This window comes from Argiope bruennichi, chromosome 10 (assembly GCF_947563725.1).
Source record: "Argiope bruennichi chromosome 10, qqArgBrue1.1, whole genome shotgun sequence".
Lineage (NCBI taxonomy): Eukaryota > Metazoa > Arthropoda > Arachnida > Araneae > Araneidae > Argiope > Argiope bruennichi.
In genome coordinates this window covers 89,342,013-89,362,522 of record NC_079160.1, presented here as the reverse complement: position 1 = coordinate 89,362,522, position 20,510 = coordinate 89,342,013, and the positions used below count along the sequence as shown (strand labels likewise).

The window sequence follows — 20,510 nt, the reverse complement described above, 5'->3', positions numbered from 1 at the left end:
ATTTTCCATTTCTTACTATGCAACATGATTAATATTGCTTATTTTCTCAAATTAATTTTGGCATGCATAGAAAAACATTCTAGTTCAGAAAATTTTTAACTTCGTTAACATTGCATTTTCGTTCTGCCGCTTTTCTCTTCTCCAGGCTGGTCCTTCCTTCAAATGTTTTAATTCCATTTGGATTCGGATGTGCGGACTTATTTAATATAGGACAAAGAACTATAATCCGGATTCAATCTTGTTTGAATTAAGTACTTTCATTCTTGAACGGAAGGAACACAACAAAATGTTTTGTAAACAAACTGGACAGCAAGTTTTTTGACCAGCACTTGTATTCTTGAATAAATTATGTGGAATAATATCAAATTTATTCAGACGGTATAGATTTTCTACAAATAGTTATGGAATGTATATTCAATTCGTTATAAGCGTTGAATCGTCATTGAAACTGGTAAATAGCTCCGATTAACTATTTTTATTTAGATTTAGTAATGCGTATGTATCTAATTTTCAGCGTTAATTACTTTTCATTCATGCAGTTATTTTTTTCATTTAATTGATCGTGCAGAATTAACTTTCACTGTTGTGTGCAGTGAGATAACATTTTAGCTACAGTAATTAATCTGAGAAATCTTTAGCGATGTTTCATTAAATGTGAAGAGCTAGCAGAATACATTTTATGTCTCCAATATGTTGATACTGACTATAACTGATTGATATTATGATAGTAAAAAGTTGCCAAATTATCATTTGAAGACATTTTATTATACTGTAATAAAATGTCTGAATAAATTTGAGACATTTATTTACAAGTTATGCATTACGCTATGTAAAACAGGTATGTTTTACATAGCGGAAATACATAATTTGTTGCAAAATAAAGAATTTTAATGATGTAAAAATATTTTTTGTTCTCTTGACTCATGTATTATAAAATATATCAGGTATGAGCAAAGTTGATTTACTTGGATATTTAACTTAATTGCCATTATATATATATATATATATATATAGTATCTTTTTTAATACTGTTATGCTCAAGGAATAGTTAACTGTTCTATATTCTGTAATTCTTTTTTTAAGTAGAGGAAATTTTCAGGTGGATAAAATACTTTTTTATTATTATGAATTTTTCTTGTATGAAATAAAAACTATTGAAACTGTATTTTTTTTTTTTTTTTTTTTTTTAAGGAAAACAAATATGCTAGTACAAAGTTTTTAAATGCATGCAAAATTTAATATAATAATCACAATCATGCATTGACCGCATTTACATATTTTCATGTATGCTACCATTTTTTTTTTTTTTTTTAGCTTTATGGCTACTTAATTATCTTCCTATAATGATAAATTTTAAGTTTCCATTTTTCATAGATATTGAGGTTTTTTTCTTCTTTTGCTAGTAATTATTTTATTAGTTATTTCTTTGTAATTTTTTTTTGTGTGTTTTAATAATTTTTAGTAGTTTTTTTTTTTCTTTCTTTTTGACAGATACGATCTATTTATCTTGCAGAAGGCCCTATACTTTAAATGTATTAAAAAGTAATATTCATATAAATACATATATGCATATATATAATAAAATAAATATACTTATAAATACTCTTTAATATTTTTATGCTGGAGTTTTGCCAAATGATGATGTAATTATACAGAATATTCACATAATTATGTATTGATTTCCTTTCATATTTTAGGTAGATTTCTTATAGGAAGACTTTTTATTATAATGGTTTTCATACTGTAACTTTTGGGGAATTTCTGTAGATCTTCATCAATTATGGTCCCTAGAATCCAAAATGCCCTCCAGTTAAAAATTTTATGTTTATATAAGACTGTGTGTGTGTGTGTAATATTTTTTCCATATTAATGCGATAAATTGAGTAATTTTGATTGGAATTTAACTGGCCTGTGAAATTCTGTAAGAAATGTAAAAATCTTAAATGAATTCATAGATAGGCCATCTAACTCAAGGTGGATTTCAATGGTGAGGTATATAAATTTTTATTTCTGTGTAACTGTTATATGATTGATGATATATGGCAGAAAAATGAATCAAATTAGGTGAATTAATGTTTCATTAAAATGAACAACTTTTGTGCTAGATTTTTGGATGCAGGCAGTTGCTTAGAAAATAGCAGCTGAAAATATTTTTCTACATTGAAAAATATGAAGTAAATAGTCTTACATTTAGAAGATAAGAGTTTATTTTGGATAAAAATTCCTATTGAAATTCTTTAAATGCACGTGGATTAAAGTTTAGTTAAAAAAAAAAAAAAAAAAAAGCAGCTTAAAAGTTGGAAGAAAAAGTCATGAAATGAAAATATAGGAGCAGAAAAATTCCTTGGCATCATTTTATAAAAATATTCAACTTTAAGAGAATTCTGGTAGCTGTTTATGTTTTAGTTGTTTTAAATGTTTGATTATTATCTTTATCTTGGAAACAGAAGTGTGAATGTATTCGTTTTTGTCTATATTTCACCTTTGAAAATAAATGAAATTATTTTTTTAAATTGTATTTTCTTTCTGATAGTATATATAAAAACAAAAAGAATATTAAATCTCACTTTATTTTTGATAATCTAACATCATTTCCTAAAATTAATACTGCTACTTTTTCTTTTAAAAAAAATACTGGTACTTATGCATTTACTGTATACCAGTATTTAATTATCAAAAAGCCTAAGGTATTATTTTAGTCTATAAACTATATTCACCAATAAAAGGCAGTTAATGCATATGTGCAAAATTCTTTAAGAAAAGGACTATTGTATTATCATTTTAAATACTGAAAATACTACTAGATTGGCACTGAAAAAAAAAAAAAAAAGAAGAAGAAGAAGAGAGAAATAAACATGTAAGTGCTGTGACTGAAATATGCAGAATTAAATACTGATAATGGAAATTCCATTAAAATACATAGATAGTCTCTTATTGACCAATGCATTTTTTCTTCTGATACTTATTAAATTAGCAGACAAAATTGTTTCTACATATTTTCAGCCTGCTAATTTATAAATGCATGAATTAGTAAATTATCCAGGATCTTATAATATTCATTGTGATTAATTTAAGAAAATCAATTTCTTTTTTGTATTATTATCTTTTTCTTATGTCTGTAAAGTTATTTAGAAGCTGTTTAGTTTCTAAATATCTGATTAGATTCTTAATAATATTTTGATTAATCTAAAATCAAATTCTGATAAAAAATTATGAATAAAAATTAGATATAATATAGTATTATTAATTTTATGGATGTGATAAAAGAGTTTTTAAGAATAATTTTTTATTTAGAGGCAGAAGAAAGAATCTAAACATTTTTCTGTGTATAACTGTTTACTGTTACCTTTACAGTTTTTTCTTTTTTCTTAATGCTTAACACATTGCAAAACTACATTTTTTTTTCATTTTTACTTTATAACTTGAGCAGTTTTATACAGGAAAAGAAATTAAAAAAAAAAAGAATGCTTAAATATGTTTTGTTAGAGGATAAAGATGGAGTTAGTGTATACTTATAGAAAAATTTTATTTTATTTTTATTTATTATTTTATTTAATTTCAATTAGTTTACAGAATTCATTTTTGCAAGTTATATTTTCAGATTGGTGTATCTTAGTGCATTAGTTTTTCCCTGTGAAGTATTATGTTAAAGAAATATTGTTATGACTTATTACAAATTTATAAAATTATCAAGATGTTTGTCCTTGTTAGTATGATATTTTCTGTTTTTTTTTATTTGTTTTTTTGAAATTTAATTAAAATTAAAATTTTTCTTGCCATTAACTTTATTTATGTTTCATTTTATATATATATATATATATATATATATATATATATATATACTAGAAACAAAAATATTAAAAACTGTTAATATTGCTGTACTAAAATATATTAGTACTTTTTGCAAATTAGAAATTTGCTTATGAATATCTGATCTGTATTGTTTCAAGGTAAAAATGCATATTGATTAAAAAGAAATTTATTAATTATTAAAATCAAATTCTTAAGATTTACAAAAGATTTTTACAATTGTAGATACAATCATTCCTGTTATAATGTTTATTAAATCTTTGTTTTAGTTAAAATAAGATTTTTCTCTCTTTATTCTGTTATACAAATAAAATAGTTTAATAATAATTAACTAATTATAGACTTATATTTTGTGATAAAAATTATTTTTAGGAGAATATTTCACATTCATAAAGTCAGTGAGGTTTTAAAAAGGCATTAATTCTGTCAATGAATAAAAGACCAGTTGATTGTTATAAAAAAATATTTTTGATGTTATGCCATCTATTAAATGTTACATAAAAAAGCCATAATAGCTCATTATGTAACTTTTTTTGTGCTTAAAAGACAAGAAATATTGTTGATTATATTGATTGTAATTTTAAAATTAATTTTTTTTATTTCATTTTCTTCTAACTGATATCGAAATATTATAATAAATGTATTGATATTTTGAATACTTGATATTAAAATAGTACATTTTTGAAGATTGCTGTACTGCAGTTTCCATAAGCATTCTGATCAGTGAATTTTATAATATACTTTTATGATTAAAAAGAAAGTAGTTATATGGAAAATTGTGCATTTTAGATATTTCATTTTATATTTTTGTTTTATTTGAAATTTTTAATTTGGTATCTGTTTAATTTATACGAGCATCGCTTTATTTTCCTCACTTTTAAAATGGTTTACGTGACGATATGTATGGTATATTTTCATTTTTAAAATGGAACAATTTTAAATGCATCTTCAATAATGTACATTGCCATTTATTTAAATACTATAACAGTTATCCGGAAAGGGCAGTAGGAAATAAGTACTGTGTCGTACTTGTTGCGATTAGACAAAGCGTTCGAACTTCAATTTTTAATGTTTTAGATGCTGAAGAATTTATTTATGCTTGGTAAGTAAGTATTTAATCTTTAATGTGTTGTTAAAGAAGAGTATGAAAATTGGTCCGATTAGCGTAAAAGAAGAAAATTGAAAGATGAATTTGATGCGCCAAAACGATATATTGAACATATGAGAAGCTGATGTAAAAACGCTTACATATTCGACCATCATTCTCATTAATATGTCATTTTGGAACAGTCGTATGTACGACTTGTTACAGGTATTGAACTGCACTATATTGAATTATAATTAATTGCAATATGTAATTACGGTAGTAAGTCGTATAAAATCTAGTATGATAAAATTTTAACTTGTAGCCTTAAATTTTCAATGATCCTGATATCTTTCGTGGTGTTTTTTCAATGACCCCATTCATTTGAAATTTTTATTTGTTGGACCAATATCGACAAATTTTAGTTTTGATTAAGGGGAGGGGGAAATGCTAGATCTCTTACTTAAAAATTTTTAAGAAATAAAAAAAAAAGTTATTTGAAACTTTTATTTACCAGGCCTTAGATTCTATCCTTTTATAACGATTTTTTTTTTCTTTTTATAATTCTTATAGAATTTTTTTCATTGACACCTCGTATAACATATAAAGGTTTGTCCGCAGCAACGCGCAACTTAAGCCTTTGAAGTTAGGTGCATGAAATTTGGAAAGTTATTTTGGGGCCATTAGAGGTTCACTAAGAACGGATTTCTCAAACTTTTAATTAAAAAAATTAAAAACAGAGTTTTAACGTATTTTCATCATAACATCAAAGCATATTATCATACAAAAATTATTTTAACGCCGTTTTAAAGATTACAAAAGTAGCTTTTAAATTATAAAAATTTTGTTTGAATCAATGAATTTTTTTTCTTTAGTTAACAATTTTTGAGAAATTGGTTTTGGACACAGTTTATACACATACATAGTAAAGAGAAAATATAGTAATCGACAAGAAAATCGAACTCGAGATTTTGACGAATCTTCTTCGTTTTAGACCTCACCGAGTTTGAAGAACAAAAGAAAAAAGTTTAGAAAATGTATGCCTGTTGGTCTGTCTATGACAAAGATAACTAAAACAAAAAAATGCTTTGAGCTAGATGGCTGAAATTTGGTAAACAGCCTTTGTTTCAAATTTGCAGATTTCTATCAAGTAAAATCTAACATCTATAGTATTTAGCATCTATAGTACAGACATCTATCAAGTTTTGAGCAAAATCAGTAAGAGGTTCATCGTCTGTCGGTCTATACTTTCAGAAACGTGTCAACGCGATAGCTCAAAAAGGCAATATCTTAAATATATCATTTGGTATGTAATTTTGTGACTAATAGTGTAATTTTGAGTTAAATCTTTGTTTTAATCATTCCTTTGTTTCTGCATTCATGTCCTCGAAAATTTTCTGCAGTTCAGCCTCGTCTTCGATATCTTTTTATAATATCTGATGTCAAGGTTGAAGTTGTAATTCCACCTCTTAGATCAATCCCAAGCATAAATTTATATGTTGATTGTTTAATTCCTAAATGTAGAGCTCTGTTTTTCATGAATTGGGCAAAACGAATAACATTGGACCACTTTGTAGTTTGATTATCCTTTATACATGAAGCCAACATATTTTCTACGTCTTGGTTAGCCCTCTCAACCTAACCCTGCGACTGGCTGTGACGAAGTTTCCGATAAACGATCTTCAATTCTAGCCAATACGTACATAACTGCTGTATAACAGAATTTCCAAATATCAGATTGCAGGAGTCCCTAATATCAAAAAGATATCAAGTACTTGCAAAGCAGTCTCTTCCGTTCCCTTGCTTTGAAGTGGTCATAGTAACGCAAAATTTGTTAAATGTTCCTGGTAAACCATATTCAACCTAAATTCATTATCTGCCTGAGATTGCATGCCAATCAAATTCGCTTGGCAACGTCTATTCATTTCTGAATGAATAAAAGGTTTAGAAACCAAACTCTTTTTTTGTTGTTGTTGTTGGCATGTTTCAAACATCGATAAAACAAAAATTGTATAATCTCAGTAGTTTTATTAGCAAATTTTCAATTTTAAGCCAGTCTCTATCACCATGTCCTATGGCCACACATGCAAATTCAGTTGCATCAAAAAGTTCTTCAACTGGTAAATAATATTTTATGGGCTCATTTGATGAAACCAACTTTTTTATTTCACCGATTTCAAGAATGTTAAACCTTTTTAATCTGCGGTACTGAAATTGCGGTACTTTCTACGGCAGATTTTGCTTCTTCAACCTCAGATAAGAGAGTGTTGTGTGCATCGTGTGTAATAGATTTAAAGGTATTCTGTTGTTGTTTTTTTATGTAAAAAACTGTAATTGTCCGAGAAATTTTTTTTTTCCAATATTTGGTTCAAGGAACATTAACATTTTCTTTACTCATCGTAAATAAATCAACAACACAAGCACGTTCCAACGTGAATAAAACTAGACGACTTTGAAAATTTCACAATTAAGAAATCTAGATGGTTTAATCATAATGGTCATATGGTATTAAATCATATGACCATTAACTGATATGAGCTTAAATCATATGGTTTTACCTGATAATACCTGAAATAACTAGAGAAAACGGGTTCTCCCTAGCGTTGTCAGTTAGAACGCATTTTCCCTAGTTAATTCGGCTTCTCCCTAGCATTGTCAGTTAAAGCGCATTTTCCCTAGTGAATTCGCGTTTTGACTGATTTCGGATTTTCACTGTAATATATATATATATAAAGTTTTTTAAACTTTCATTTTCAATTTTTCTGTCTGGCCAACAATGTTTTGGAGCTCGACCGATTTTGAAATGAAATAACAGTTATGATGTCATAGTTCTACCTCAATCTTTTAAAAACGCATCTGCTGTCAAAGAAGCATACTTAATAGTAATGCAATAGTGGTAAAAGCAGGTAAAAAATATATGCGATTAAAAGATGGTGCTGAAAATTGCCATTTATGCTTTATTCATTGCCTATGCGATTTCGAGTTTCAAAACACCCTAACCAAAACAACATCATGTTCTCACATGATAAAAAAATATACTTATTTTCCTGCCTAATTGCATTTCATTGAATGCACATTTCGTCATGTTCTATGAATCTTATTTGTTTGAACTTACCTGAATTTTGTAACTATTGAAATTCTATTTCAAGCAGCAGTTTATATTAAGAGATCTACGTATATTATTATTTATCCTAATTACTAATCAAAGAAGTTTTAAACATTTAAGATCAAAGAACATTTTTTGGTTGTCTTCTCTTAAAATTGATATTCTCTTAATTTAAATTTTAATCTCTTAATGTTAGCAGTATTAACTTAGAAACTCCCTATCTTTCCTATGACCAGATATATCTTGCAGAGTTCTAGAGTGGGGACTTCAAATTAGCTTTTCGTATATCTAGCAAAGGAATGATTAAGATGGATTGTTTATCGGGAATCTTTAATATTAATTAATTAGTACTTAAATTAAGGTTGACTATTCCCAAACATATTAAAGGATAGAATATATAATATTAAATAACACACACACACACACACACAAAAAAAAAAAAACTGAAAATACAGAGAAGGATTTCCATTTATGTAAATAAAATTAAGTATAATTGGTGTTTAATATCTCTCTCTCTCTCTCTTTTTTTTTTTTTTTTTTTTTTTTTTTTTTACTTTTTCATATACGAGGGGAAGTAGTGTAATTGTCAAAAACTTGGAACTGGAAATTTTGACGAATTTCTAAGTTTTAGCCTTCTCTTAGTCCGAGAAACAACACATTTTTTTAGAATTATGTTTAGCATTCTGCGAATGCAGTCATTCAAAAACGTTTTGAGAAATTTGGTTGTGGTTTTTGCTCCAAATCTAAATTTTTTATCAAATTTCGAACAAATCCATTTGCAGTCAATCTGGCTGGCTAACCCAGTACATCTGGACGTAATTATAAAACGCGTAGAAGAATAAAATTTAGTCAACAGACTCAGTATCTAATATGTAGATTCTTATCAGATTTTACACTAAATTTGTCAAAGGGGTAATCGTCTGTCGGTCTGTTCTTTCGCTTACTAGTATATATAATGACTAAAAAACGCAACGACTGGATGAAATGAAATTTGACTCAAAATTTTGATATCTAATATTTAGATTACATATTTTGAAACAAATCCGTTGTCTGGCGGTCCATACATTCTCATGAATGTAAACGCGATAAATCTAAAGCGCAAAGACTTCAATAAATGAAATTTAATGTGCAATCTTGTTTTCGAAATTTTAGTTATCTGCCTAGCTTTGATTTCAATTGTTTGAAAGCAAGGCATCCGAAATGCATACTCGGTTAATTTTATTATATCACGAAAGAAAAAATGCTCATTTTCTCACTCTGAAAATAAAAATCACAGCCCATATAGCATTCATCACTTAGTCCAGAATTCACTAGTTTTATGCGGGATGGATAAAATTTTTATTAAAGTGATTCTCGGTATGCTTCAGGGACAGCACTATCTCTCGTTTTTATTACAAAGCTAAAATGTAACATATTGTGCGCAAATATGTGTAAGAGTGACGTAACTCTCCCATCTCCGATTGCAATTCCACCGAAGAACCGTCGTTTGTGTAAGCGGGTCTGGTGCACGTTCAACCCTAGTTAAATCCATCGGAGGCAAATGTCCTCCCGTTGGTGTGGTGTGGAAGTTTGGAGATGAGGTGGCGTCCTCGTCATCTAACCGCGGTTCAGAAGTACAAGGTAAAATAGACGTAGTGTTGCTTTAAAACCGGACATTAATATAACTAAATTAAACTAAACCTATTGATTGATTCTCACATTGATTGCGAATTATATTAAAGGCATCGATTTAGTTTCAAATATCTTACACACTTTTAATTTCAACAATCTTGTTTTCAGCGTGTCGAAAAATACGTCATTTTTTGCAAATGTTGATTTGTTTTTATAAATCTAAAGGGCTTTTCTTTAAAAATAACGAATAGAAAATGCTGATGGTCATTTCAAAGAATCATATGACTGGATATTGTGTTGTAGGTCGTACTGTAAATAGTCGGATGCTTCCATTGAAAGTTTTTACAGGCTATCATAGAGAAGGTTTCTTCTAAATTTTTCTGAAATGCATCATCGAAATATAAATTTTAAGCTATTTCATTTTAAGTATTTGTAACGAATGTGATCCTGCATTCATGTGGATTGTTTTTCCTTATGCTGGGCTTACACTTGGCCAGTTATAAGACTGCCAGTAGGCAGCGCATGCGTAGAAAGGTTGAAAAATGCTATTCGGTCGATGGCAAGTAATTGTCCCGACGGGACAACAACATGCCGCTGCCATTTTTTTCTTACTGCGCATGCGTTTGTAGAATTTATCGGTCTTTTTGACGTGAAAAAATGGATCACTTATCATAGATTAATTCCGACATTTTTTGTTCTTTGTTGTTTCTGATGCGAGGTTGTTTCACTTTGTTTGCCATTTCTTTTCTATAGTTTTCCAAAATGAGGTATGTTGACCTTTTATTTTTTATTTTACCATGTTTATCTGTGTAAATATCCATCATTTTAATATGATACACAGTGAAAAAGAAAAATTCAGGGACGCCAAAACGGCAATTTATAGACAAGCATGAAATGCCAGAATCTATCTTAGGAAATTGTGGCAAACATAAATCAGTCCCTCTCTACGCATGCACTGTCTACTGGCCGAGTGTAAACCGGACATTAGTGTAACTGACTACAGTTTGTTGTGCTCGTGACATAGTTCCGAAATCAACATAATTACGGGGACATCATTCGAGATGAAACGGAAACCAATAGCAATAAACGAATTTGGACTAATTTTCGAATATTTTTTTTTATCTACTCCTACCAAGAATGGGTAAGAATTGCTATATCGAAACCATCATGTTAAGCTCGTAATATATCTGGGGGCACGGTAGTGCCCCCACCAAGTCGAGCAAAAACAAGCGGCACGCCGTACCATCCTTTTCTCGAAGCAGTTCAGGCCATTTTCGATCCCCTATAACTTCGTTGTGAATAAAACTAGAAGCCTGAATTTTCAGTAACCGAGCAGGCATTATATAAACACGGTATATTTCAAATTTCATTAAATTTGAACCAGTAGTTTAAGAATTATAACTAGTCAAAGTTTGTGAATTTTGTCACTGACTGACTGACTGACCGATCATCAAAACTCTAAGACACTTCTAATAGACATAGAAGTTTTAAATTTAGAATACAATTAGTGTTTAGTGTATAAATCAAGGAAAAACTAAAATATGCGTGTAATAATGGACGTATCGATAAATTTCTCGAAGTTTCGAGCATTATCTATTTTGTCGGTAAATTCGTCGCCAAATGGTCGCCAAGTTTGTCACCAAGCTCTGGGATCACTGGCTCAGCATCTAATACAGATTAATGTAAAACGGTCTTTCTTATGATGGCATTATTCTCGCTGGGAATCTAAATTACAGGTTTGTAACAATATTTAATTTGAAATAATTCAATTTGAAGCTGTGGAAGCTGCAAACGCAATGGGTGACTTTCAGAGAATCAATCTGGTAGAAGAAGAGGAAACTGATCTTCAAAGTATGATCGCAAAACTTAATGCCAATCAAAAAAGAGTCTTCGATATGATCACAAATAAAATGGACACAACTGATAATAACGCTGACGTTTTACGCTGTTTTGTGAGTGGAACTGGTGGCACTGAAAAGAGCTTTTTAATAAAAACTCTGAAAGTTTGGGTTAAGACGTATAGAAGCTTCAAATTTAGAATACAATCAAGTGTTTAGTGTATAAATCAAGAAAAAACAAAAATATTTTGCAATTTCGATCTAGTTTTCTAGATACACCAACTGCATAAATAACTTTGTAATCCCATATAAATATATATAATATATAGGATGCCGTGCCCCCAGATTACAAAGTTACATTTGCAGTGAATGACTCAGTGTACCAGTATATGTATAAATAATAATAATGAAATAATAAGTGTATGTATATATATATATATATATATAACATCAAAGCTTATGAGAAAAACCCATTGAGACAGGGAGTGGGCTTTAAGAAAAAATGTAGCTGAAACTCAAGAAGTAGTACCGGAAAAGAAAAAGAGGAAGACTACATACAAAAAGAAATGAGATGCCATCAAAAACATAACTTGTAAAAAAAACCAAGTCTCGCAACTCAGTTCTTCTATCGTAAAAAATTGTGAGATCCATGTAATACCAAGTTGGTCAATTTATTCAGTCCCTACTTAAGGGTCCTTCTGTCTTAAGTTATTACGTAATTAGCTACCTTAACAACAACTTATAGTGACCATATCAATATTAAAAATCTTTTATGGTTTAAATAAATAGATTGACTTGGTAATCGCACTAAACAATCTAATTTAATATAATATGTTAATGTAATCTAATTTAATGTAAAGATACATTGTGTTTTCATGCGATGGCCAAGTCAATCTATTTATTTAAACCATAAAAGATTTTTGATATTGATATGGTCACTATAAGATGTTGTTAGGTTAACTAATTACGTAATAACTTAAGACAGAAGGACCCTTAAGTAGGGACTGAATAAATTGACCAACTTGGTATTACATGGATCTCACAATTTTTTACGATAGAAGAACTGAGTTGCGAGACTTGGTTTTTTTTACAAGTTATGTTTTTGATGGCATTTTATTATTACCGGTAATTACACAAAATATTAGATAATACTGGTATTCTTTATTTATTTATTTATTTATTGGTCATTAGCATGTTAATCGTTTTAATCTCATTTTTAAAAAAATGAAAATATACTTTTTATTTGTTTTTAAAATTTGCTTCGTTGTTTTATTTTTCTCCGTTGCATATTGAAGTCTGAAGTGTGATAAAATGATGCATTAAATGTTTGGTGGTATTGACATGCTTTTTTTTTTTCTCTTTCAGATGACTGGAGATGACCAGATACTAATTAAAAACTAAATTTTTTCTGCAAAATGGAATGGTTATGTATCTTTAATATATACAGAAGAAAAGTACATTCTAGGGCAAAATAAGTGTTGCTCTGACTCCAGCTGTTCTTGTTTAAGAGAGAAAACATTAGAAAATGGAGGCATCTAAAGGAGGCATAAATGAAACGCCTTTGATTGGTGATTTGCATATTAAAGCATTGGATGCTAATTTAAATGACGGCCTTGAAACTCGATTGGATGAAAAGCGTTTTACCTGTGAAACTTGTGGCCAAACGTTTGCCCTCAAATGTTATTTAAGCAGGCACATTCGTTACCATACAAATTATTCAAACAAAAAACCTTATTCTTGTGATATTTGTAGTAAAGCATTTTCTTGGAAATGTCAATTAAAAGAACATTTTCGTATGCATACAAATGAAAAATCTTATTCTTGTGATACATGTGGCAAAACATTTTGTCGTAAAAATAATTTAGTTGCACATTGTCGGACTCATACAAATAATAAACCTTTTTCTTGTGATATATGCACTAAAGCATTTTATTTGGCAAGCCGTTTAAAACAGCATTTGCGTACTCATTCGAACGAAAAACCTTATTCTTGTGAGATATGCAATAAAGCATTCTCTCAGAAAAATTGTTTAAAGGATCATTTACGTGTTCATACTGACGAGGAACCTTACACTTGCGCAGTATGTGAGAAAACATTTTTACTGAAAGGCTCTTTAAAGAAGCATTATCGCTCTCATAAAAAAGAAAAATATTCTTGTGATGTGTGCAGTAAAGAATTTTCCGAGAATAGTAGTTTCATTCAGCATTACCGTACTCATACAAATGAAAAACCTTATTCTTGTGATATATGCGGTAGAAAATTTGCTCAGAAAGGTAATTTAAATCAGCATTTGCGTACTCATACAAATGAAAAGCCCTATTCTTGTGATCTATGCAGTAAGGAATTTTCCCAAAAAAGTAGTTTAAATTTGCATTATCGTATACATACAAACGAGAAACCTTTTTCTTGCGATGTATGCAATAAAGCATTTTCTCTGAAAATCAGTTTAAATAGACACTTGTGTACTCATACAAATGCAAAACATGCCTTTGATATATGAAGTATGGTGTTTCTCGAAAGGTTTATTTAAATATATACCATTGTGTTGATACAAATAATGTAAGTTATTTTTTTATGTGTATTGCCGAAAATTTTCTTAGAAATGATACTTAAATCGACATATGACTTCTGATTGAAAGAAACACAAACCTCATTCTTAGAAAGTTTGTATTAAAATAAATGAATAAAAATTTCAAAAGATTGTTTAACTTTGCATTGTTTATTTATCTATGGAAAAGAATAAAAAAGTGAACAATATTTTGTGCGATAATATGAAACCTCTTGTCGAGAAAGCAAAATCTCTTTATTGCTGAATGAAAAAATTGCTTTGTGATTTATTTGTATTTGGTATTCTGTCTTTAAGTATATTTTTTATATACGTTATTGTAATTATGGAAAGAAATTTTTTTTATTGTTATTTGTTATTATCTGAATCAACACTATTCTATTCATCAAAATGTAGAACATTGTTCTTGTGTTATAGGCAATAAAAATTTTTCACAGGCAGTTAGTTCATTTGCGTCTCTCTCAAGGTATCGTCGGAGATGTTGCATCATTTGGACGTTTCTTATTTTCTATTATAATATTGTTTTTTTAATCCTAAAGAATTGTATGAAGTCACAAATTAGTTTTTAAAAAACTAATTTTACTTTTATATTTTTTACTTCTAAAAGTAAAATGTTGTCCACATATTTAGTGAATTGTAATTCCGCATATCTAGTGAATTTAGTGAATTGTATCCAATTGCTTCTCTGAGTGCAGGGGATTCATTTAAATTCAAAAGTTCATACAAGAAAGAAGATCCATCGATATATAGTGTATTCATTATATTACTGGCACAAATGGGACCTTTCCTTGAAAATTATACGTGGAACTTTTTTATATCATTTTTTTTAAATGTATTTGTTATTATTGAAAATTGAGTGTTGTTTTTCATTCAATTGGAAATATGTTAATATGGTAGAATGAATGTTTGCCTACATACGATAAAAATCTTCTTTCTTTTTTTAAAAAATTTAAAATTAATTTTGGGTGACGTACAATTCAAGAGTATGAAATGGTAATATATACCGCTTTAATATATAAATTTTGTCTTGCTGAACTCTAGATAATAAATAAAGATAAATTGTCTTTATTGTGTGTAAATATCAAAATTCTTTTAATATAATTAAAATATTATAATTTTAAATAATGTTAAATTGTTGCTTCCTTTCCTTGCATTTTCCACACGTTAAAATCATATTGTATTATAACTAGTACATGAGCTCTATTCGCGCAGTTCCTTATATCTTGAATATACGTACAGGAAAAACACAGGGAATATTTTTTTCTCCAGTTTTGAGTGGTAACCCTGTTCATGTGCATAATTCTTTAGAAAAATCTCTGGCCGTTTGCCTTGCTCTCAGTTCTGAAGATCCCTCTTCAAAAAAGAGAAAAAAATTATTAGAAAGTAACTCTACATTAAACAAACTTGGACTTCGGCAGATGAAGAACATTAAAAGCAACTAGCCGCCTTAATATTGCTCTTTTAGACTGTTAAATAACATGCAATAAAAAATACATTTTTTTTATTTGATGCGACTGAAAACATGAATTCAACTGTATTTGTTTATTATGAATTAAAAATTTCAAATTTAAGAAACAAAAGTGAAAGAGCAGGAGTGAAAATCCTACTATGAAGTTCATGATTGCCAAAAGCATGCGATTGGATGTTTTGCTAGATGAGTTTGAATTTCACCTTAACATTTAAAAATATTTTGTATCAAATTGAATTTTAAAAAATATTATTAAAACTAAGGAAAAAATCGTAGAAAATAGAATTCTTGTTATAAAATGAATATCTATTTCTGTTGGCAAACCATTTTAACTACCCATCTTTTTTTCGTGGCATGGTAAACACTCACCAGAACATTTCTCATAATATTTTGCAGCTCTGTTTTAAGCGTTCAAAAAGTTCAATGAAATATTCTGAAATTCCTCCGATAGTTTGTTTATATTTGAATGTTGCCATTTCATAATAAAAGATAAGAGCAATTTGTGCTGCGTGCATTAGCGTGTTACTTATAGCGATAAGTTGTTAGTATATTGCTTATCGGAAGCAAATAAGAATAATTTAATTAATCCTTTTTAGGGCCGTGGGAAGTATGCCTCCCACTAAATTTATCAATCTTTGTATGAAATTATGTAGGTTAGCATAAGTTCTGACAAATTTTTTAGTAAGTCAGAAACTTTGATGCTTCAGTTCTTTATCTCAGACAAAATGGCGTGTCTTGATTTGTTACTTAATTATTAATTAATCAGATTAAATTTATTTAATAAGCTAAATGAATCCCTTTTCTTATTCTAATTTCAAGCCTAAAAATAGCCCTTTAAAGGGTTAAAGGAATCGAGCAAAATCCTAAAACCGTTCCTCCCCTCCGAAAAATTATAATCTTACAGTTCTGAATTTAATGCACTTAATTCCACTCTGAAAAAAAAAAAGTCTTTTAGTGTAATTTAAAAAAAAAAAAAAGAGATATAATTGTCTAAAACAGACTTTGAAAAAAATTGTGAATTTCGCTTTATCCATAGAGTATTATAGTCATGAGAAAAATATAGTTTATAAAATGCATCTTTCTACGATGCGAAAAAGATAGTTAAGCCCCGGACCTTTCAAAATAGATTAAAATTTGTGCAAAGAAGATTTTGTTTATGATTTATATATGTTTCAATTGTTTGAGCTTCAATAGAAAGGAAACAGCTGATTTTGAATTCTCTTGCTGTATACCCTTGTGCTGTTCACTACTGCTCTATTGACATAAAATGTCAACTATATAATCATCACCCTAAACAATCATTGCTTTTCAATTGTTGATGATGAAATCAGTTTTGATTTTATAACCCGCAATTATTTAATCTCAGATTTTCAAATTTAAATTCCTAAAAGAATTTTATATGTTAAGAATTCTAACAGGATATCTGAAGTTAACCTTCCATTGGGCGCAACTAATCTGTGAGGTGAAGTCACGAGTCATGATCATTTGAACTTGTTTTATGAAGTTAATGTGAATTTTAAGTTACGTTATTGAGAAGAAAAAAAAGTGTTTTGGAACAATTTCATGATTTGTTCAAATTTATCAATAAAAACAGCAAAAAAAAAAAACAAAAAAAAAATTAAAATGTTATCTAAAAGCCTAAATATACTCAAATGTAAGTGAAAAAATCTGTTTAATATGTTTTTTTTTAACTTACATTCAAAAATTGCATTAATTGAGTACATTAATCTCTTAGATGAATTGCGCCCGATCGTGTTAGGATTTGCATTGCGCCCGATGGAAGGTTAAATATAATCCCAATACGGATGGCTGGGAACCAAATAATACGACTTTATATGCAAATTTCCAGCTCTTTGTGCTCTGTGAAGATGACGGTGTAACGGTCTGCTCAAACTCGGGCTTTAAGATATTATTCCTTTTGGTTTTGAATTACTTTGAGATACTTCAAAAGTTGAGTTTCCCTCCCCTTCCCCCTCAAATTCTAGAATGATTATTATTGAATTGCAGGTTAGTATCTCTCTTATAAAAACCACTATCCAGACTTACTCAGGTAGCACATCCTGTTGCATAATATTATACAATATTATATAATTTAATATTCAACAATATTGCGAATATTGTTTAATATCATACAATATTGTAAACATATATGTGCTATTAGGGTAAGAAAACTGAGATTCGCATCTAAAAAACTTATTGGTCTTTTTTTATGCCAGATTTGTAGATCTAATTTCATGATCATAGACTCGATACGTATTAAGTACCGTTTATTTATTCCTAAATAAATGTAAGATAAATAAATCAACTGCGCAACAGGAAGAGTTTAAGTTATTCGCTTTTGTTGCATTAAAAATTTAGAACTAAGTACTCTTCAAAAATAAATCTCATGCAAACAATCTTGCAGTTACATTTCCTAGTGAAATCAATTTCACTTTTCTGTACAGAATTAAAGTAGGATGTCTATACACAAAAATTTGAATATCTGAAGTTAAATGAGTTTTATTATTGAAGGTCATATTTTTGACAAATTGATTCAGCACTTGCTACAATAAATCTGGCAAAAACTTGGTTTTTTTTTTTTTTTTTTTTTTTAAACTTTGAGAACAATGATTTTAAGTCATGAGACTCGCATAAGCTTTTATAACAGCCAGGAACTTATCTTCTACTATCTATGTAAACAACACAACATTTTCTCCACTCCATTTCATTTTCGTAATATTATAACTTAAAAATTTTATAATTAGAATAATTTTTAACGAAATAATCACACAATGAAAAAGTTCATTTGAATCTATTATCATTCAAATATTTTAAAATAGCAAAAAAAAAAAAAAAAAAACCGAGGAAGGGTGTAAAAATTGAAAAAGGAGTGTTTTTTTTTTTTTTTAAATCAATTACTGCAAATACAATACCATTAAACAAATCCTTAAAACGGACTTATTTTACGTTTTTTAATTTTTTAGAACACAAGTGTGACTCAATTTATATTCAGCATCATTTTGGATACGGCAATAACAATTTTATTTCTTGTATGAATTTTAACTTTCAGCAGTTTATTTTGTGTGATACTTTGATTGCATTCTAGTTGAGGTTGCGGATATCAAATTTGAAGTTAATTTAAAATAATTCGATAGTCACTAGATGGAATGATCATTCATTCGTTTTGAAGTAGAAATTGTCTCTAAATGACAAATGAGTAAGCTTCATCCAATATTACATTAGACAGTATGTTTCTATACTCAGTGCTTTCATCGATTAGATAATATCTTTACATAGTGAGGGAAAATTATTTTAAATATTCATCATAATATTTTGATTTTAAGAGCGCACTGGTATTTTAAGGCTTTATTTATTTTGAACAACGTCGATTTTATTTCTTATTCGAACAGGGCAATCAGTCTTTTCAAGATAGCATGATACTTCCATTTTTTAAAATTTTTTTGTCTATAAGTTTTTTTTCATTTCAAACAGAATTGAAACAACAGCAAAGCACAAGAAATTCAGGATGAATTTAGGAATTTTATCGTTAATTAAAATAAATCCCTAAAATTCTTACCTAGCCGCATATATAAATACCCATTGGCCGTTAAATGGGAAAATTAAAATATATATATATTTTCTTTTAAAAGAGAAATTATCTTTCTGAAATAACTGTTGAAATACCTCCAGGGTGAACAAATCGGTCTGCGCAAGTATTCACACAGTTGTAAGCAAGACTTGTAATGTAACTCCGTATTGACAAAGGACTCTTTAAGAAATTTCAAACCACGCTGTTAAATGGAATAAACATCAAAGATATTGAATGAATGAATCTAGACAAATTCTTCCACCTTTTCAGTAAGATAAAATAGAGGATATGGTTTTTTACAAATTTCAAATAGAATAAGATGAAAAACTGAAGGGCAACACACACACGGAAGAACTTTTTAGAGCCCCTCACCTACCCTCAAAAAATGAGAGAAAGAAGCCGGCTCTTCATAGAATTAAAATAGGAGTGGTCTCCTCCAAACTTTCTCGCACATTCTCTCATAAATGTTATCCCTCCCTCCAACATAAAATTGTGGATCTTGGACAAGGCATAAATAGCTGGAGTGCTTAGGTTCTTGCTTTCAGAATTCATACATGAACGTTTTGTACTTTGTAATATAGTCAAGAAAACAGAATTTTGGATGCTTTTTGTTCGACTGATTAAAACCAAGCTTTTTCACAGAACTGTCAATTCTGCAACAAGATCACAAATCGAATTTCATTTATTTTTCCTGAGTTTTTGAATGATCTCCTTTACATGTATGAGAAAGTATAGACAGACAGACAGACGGCTACTCCTTGGACAGATTTTGTTCAAAATTTTACAAGAAACCACACATAAAATTTGTATACCAAATTTCACTTATATAAGTCGTTGCAATTTTGAGTTATTAGTTTATATGCATGTGAAAGTATATATTGACAAATAGTCAACTTCTTGATGGATTTGGTTCAACATTTCACACGAATTTAGATGTTAAATCTGCATAATATATTTTATCCATCTCAATCTCTGCGCTTTGTGATTATAGAGTTTATTTGTTTTTGGACAGCCATTCAAAGGATTTCTTCTAAAATTTGAAAAAAAATCTGCAAATTCATGCATAGACCACATACCGAATTTCATCGGTTTAAATCAAAGTGTTTTTTCAGCTATCATATTCACATATAGATAGACATCACTTCAAAAATAAATTTTTTGGACACAAAAACATATAAGAAAAAAAAAAAAAAGAGAGATTTCGAATTTGCATTTTTTCATGGTCACAATGCTTTCTTCATTTTCCTCGTGCATAAGAAAATAAAAATGAAACCTAAAATCATTCTGAGAAGAAAGTTTTCAAAACAAAAGGTTTTTTTTCAAAGAACAACAATTTACATGAGAAAGTTTCTTGTATAATTTCCGAAAATCACATTATTTCAGCAACAAGGTTTAGGAATATTTACATAGTTGATCACGTGATCTCTCTAGAAAACACCCTAGCTTTAGTTTAAGTTTT

General features: G+C 28.8%; 1 protein-coding gene across 1 annotated transcript; it reads left to right on the top strand.

Moving 5' to 3' along the window:
* Positions 1–279: 279 nt before the first annotated feature.
* LOC129988328 (zinc finger protein OZF-like) lies at positions 280–14,569 on the top strand. The gene is made up of 2 exons (XM_056096533.1): positions 280–451; positions 12,815–14,569. Exon 2 carries the CDS (start codon positions 12,975–12,977, stop codon positions 13,947–13,949), a length of 975 nt encoding a protein of 324 aa, XP_055952508.1. The 5' UTR covers positions 280–451; positions 12,815–12,974; the 3' UTR covers positions 13,950–14,569.
* Positions 14,570–20,510: the final 5,941 nt, after the last annotated feature.

What these genes read in the sequence shown, in the direction of transcription:
- LOC129988328 (XM_056096533.1), top strand. Translation starts at nt 12,975, where the DNA reads ATGGAGGCATCTAAAGGAGGCATAAATGAAACGCCTTTGATTGGTGAT.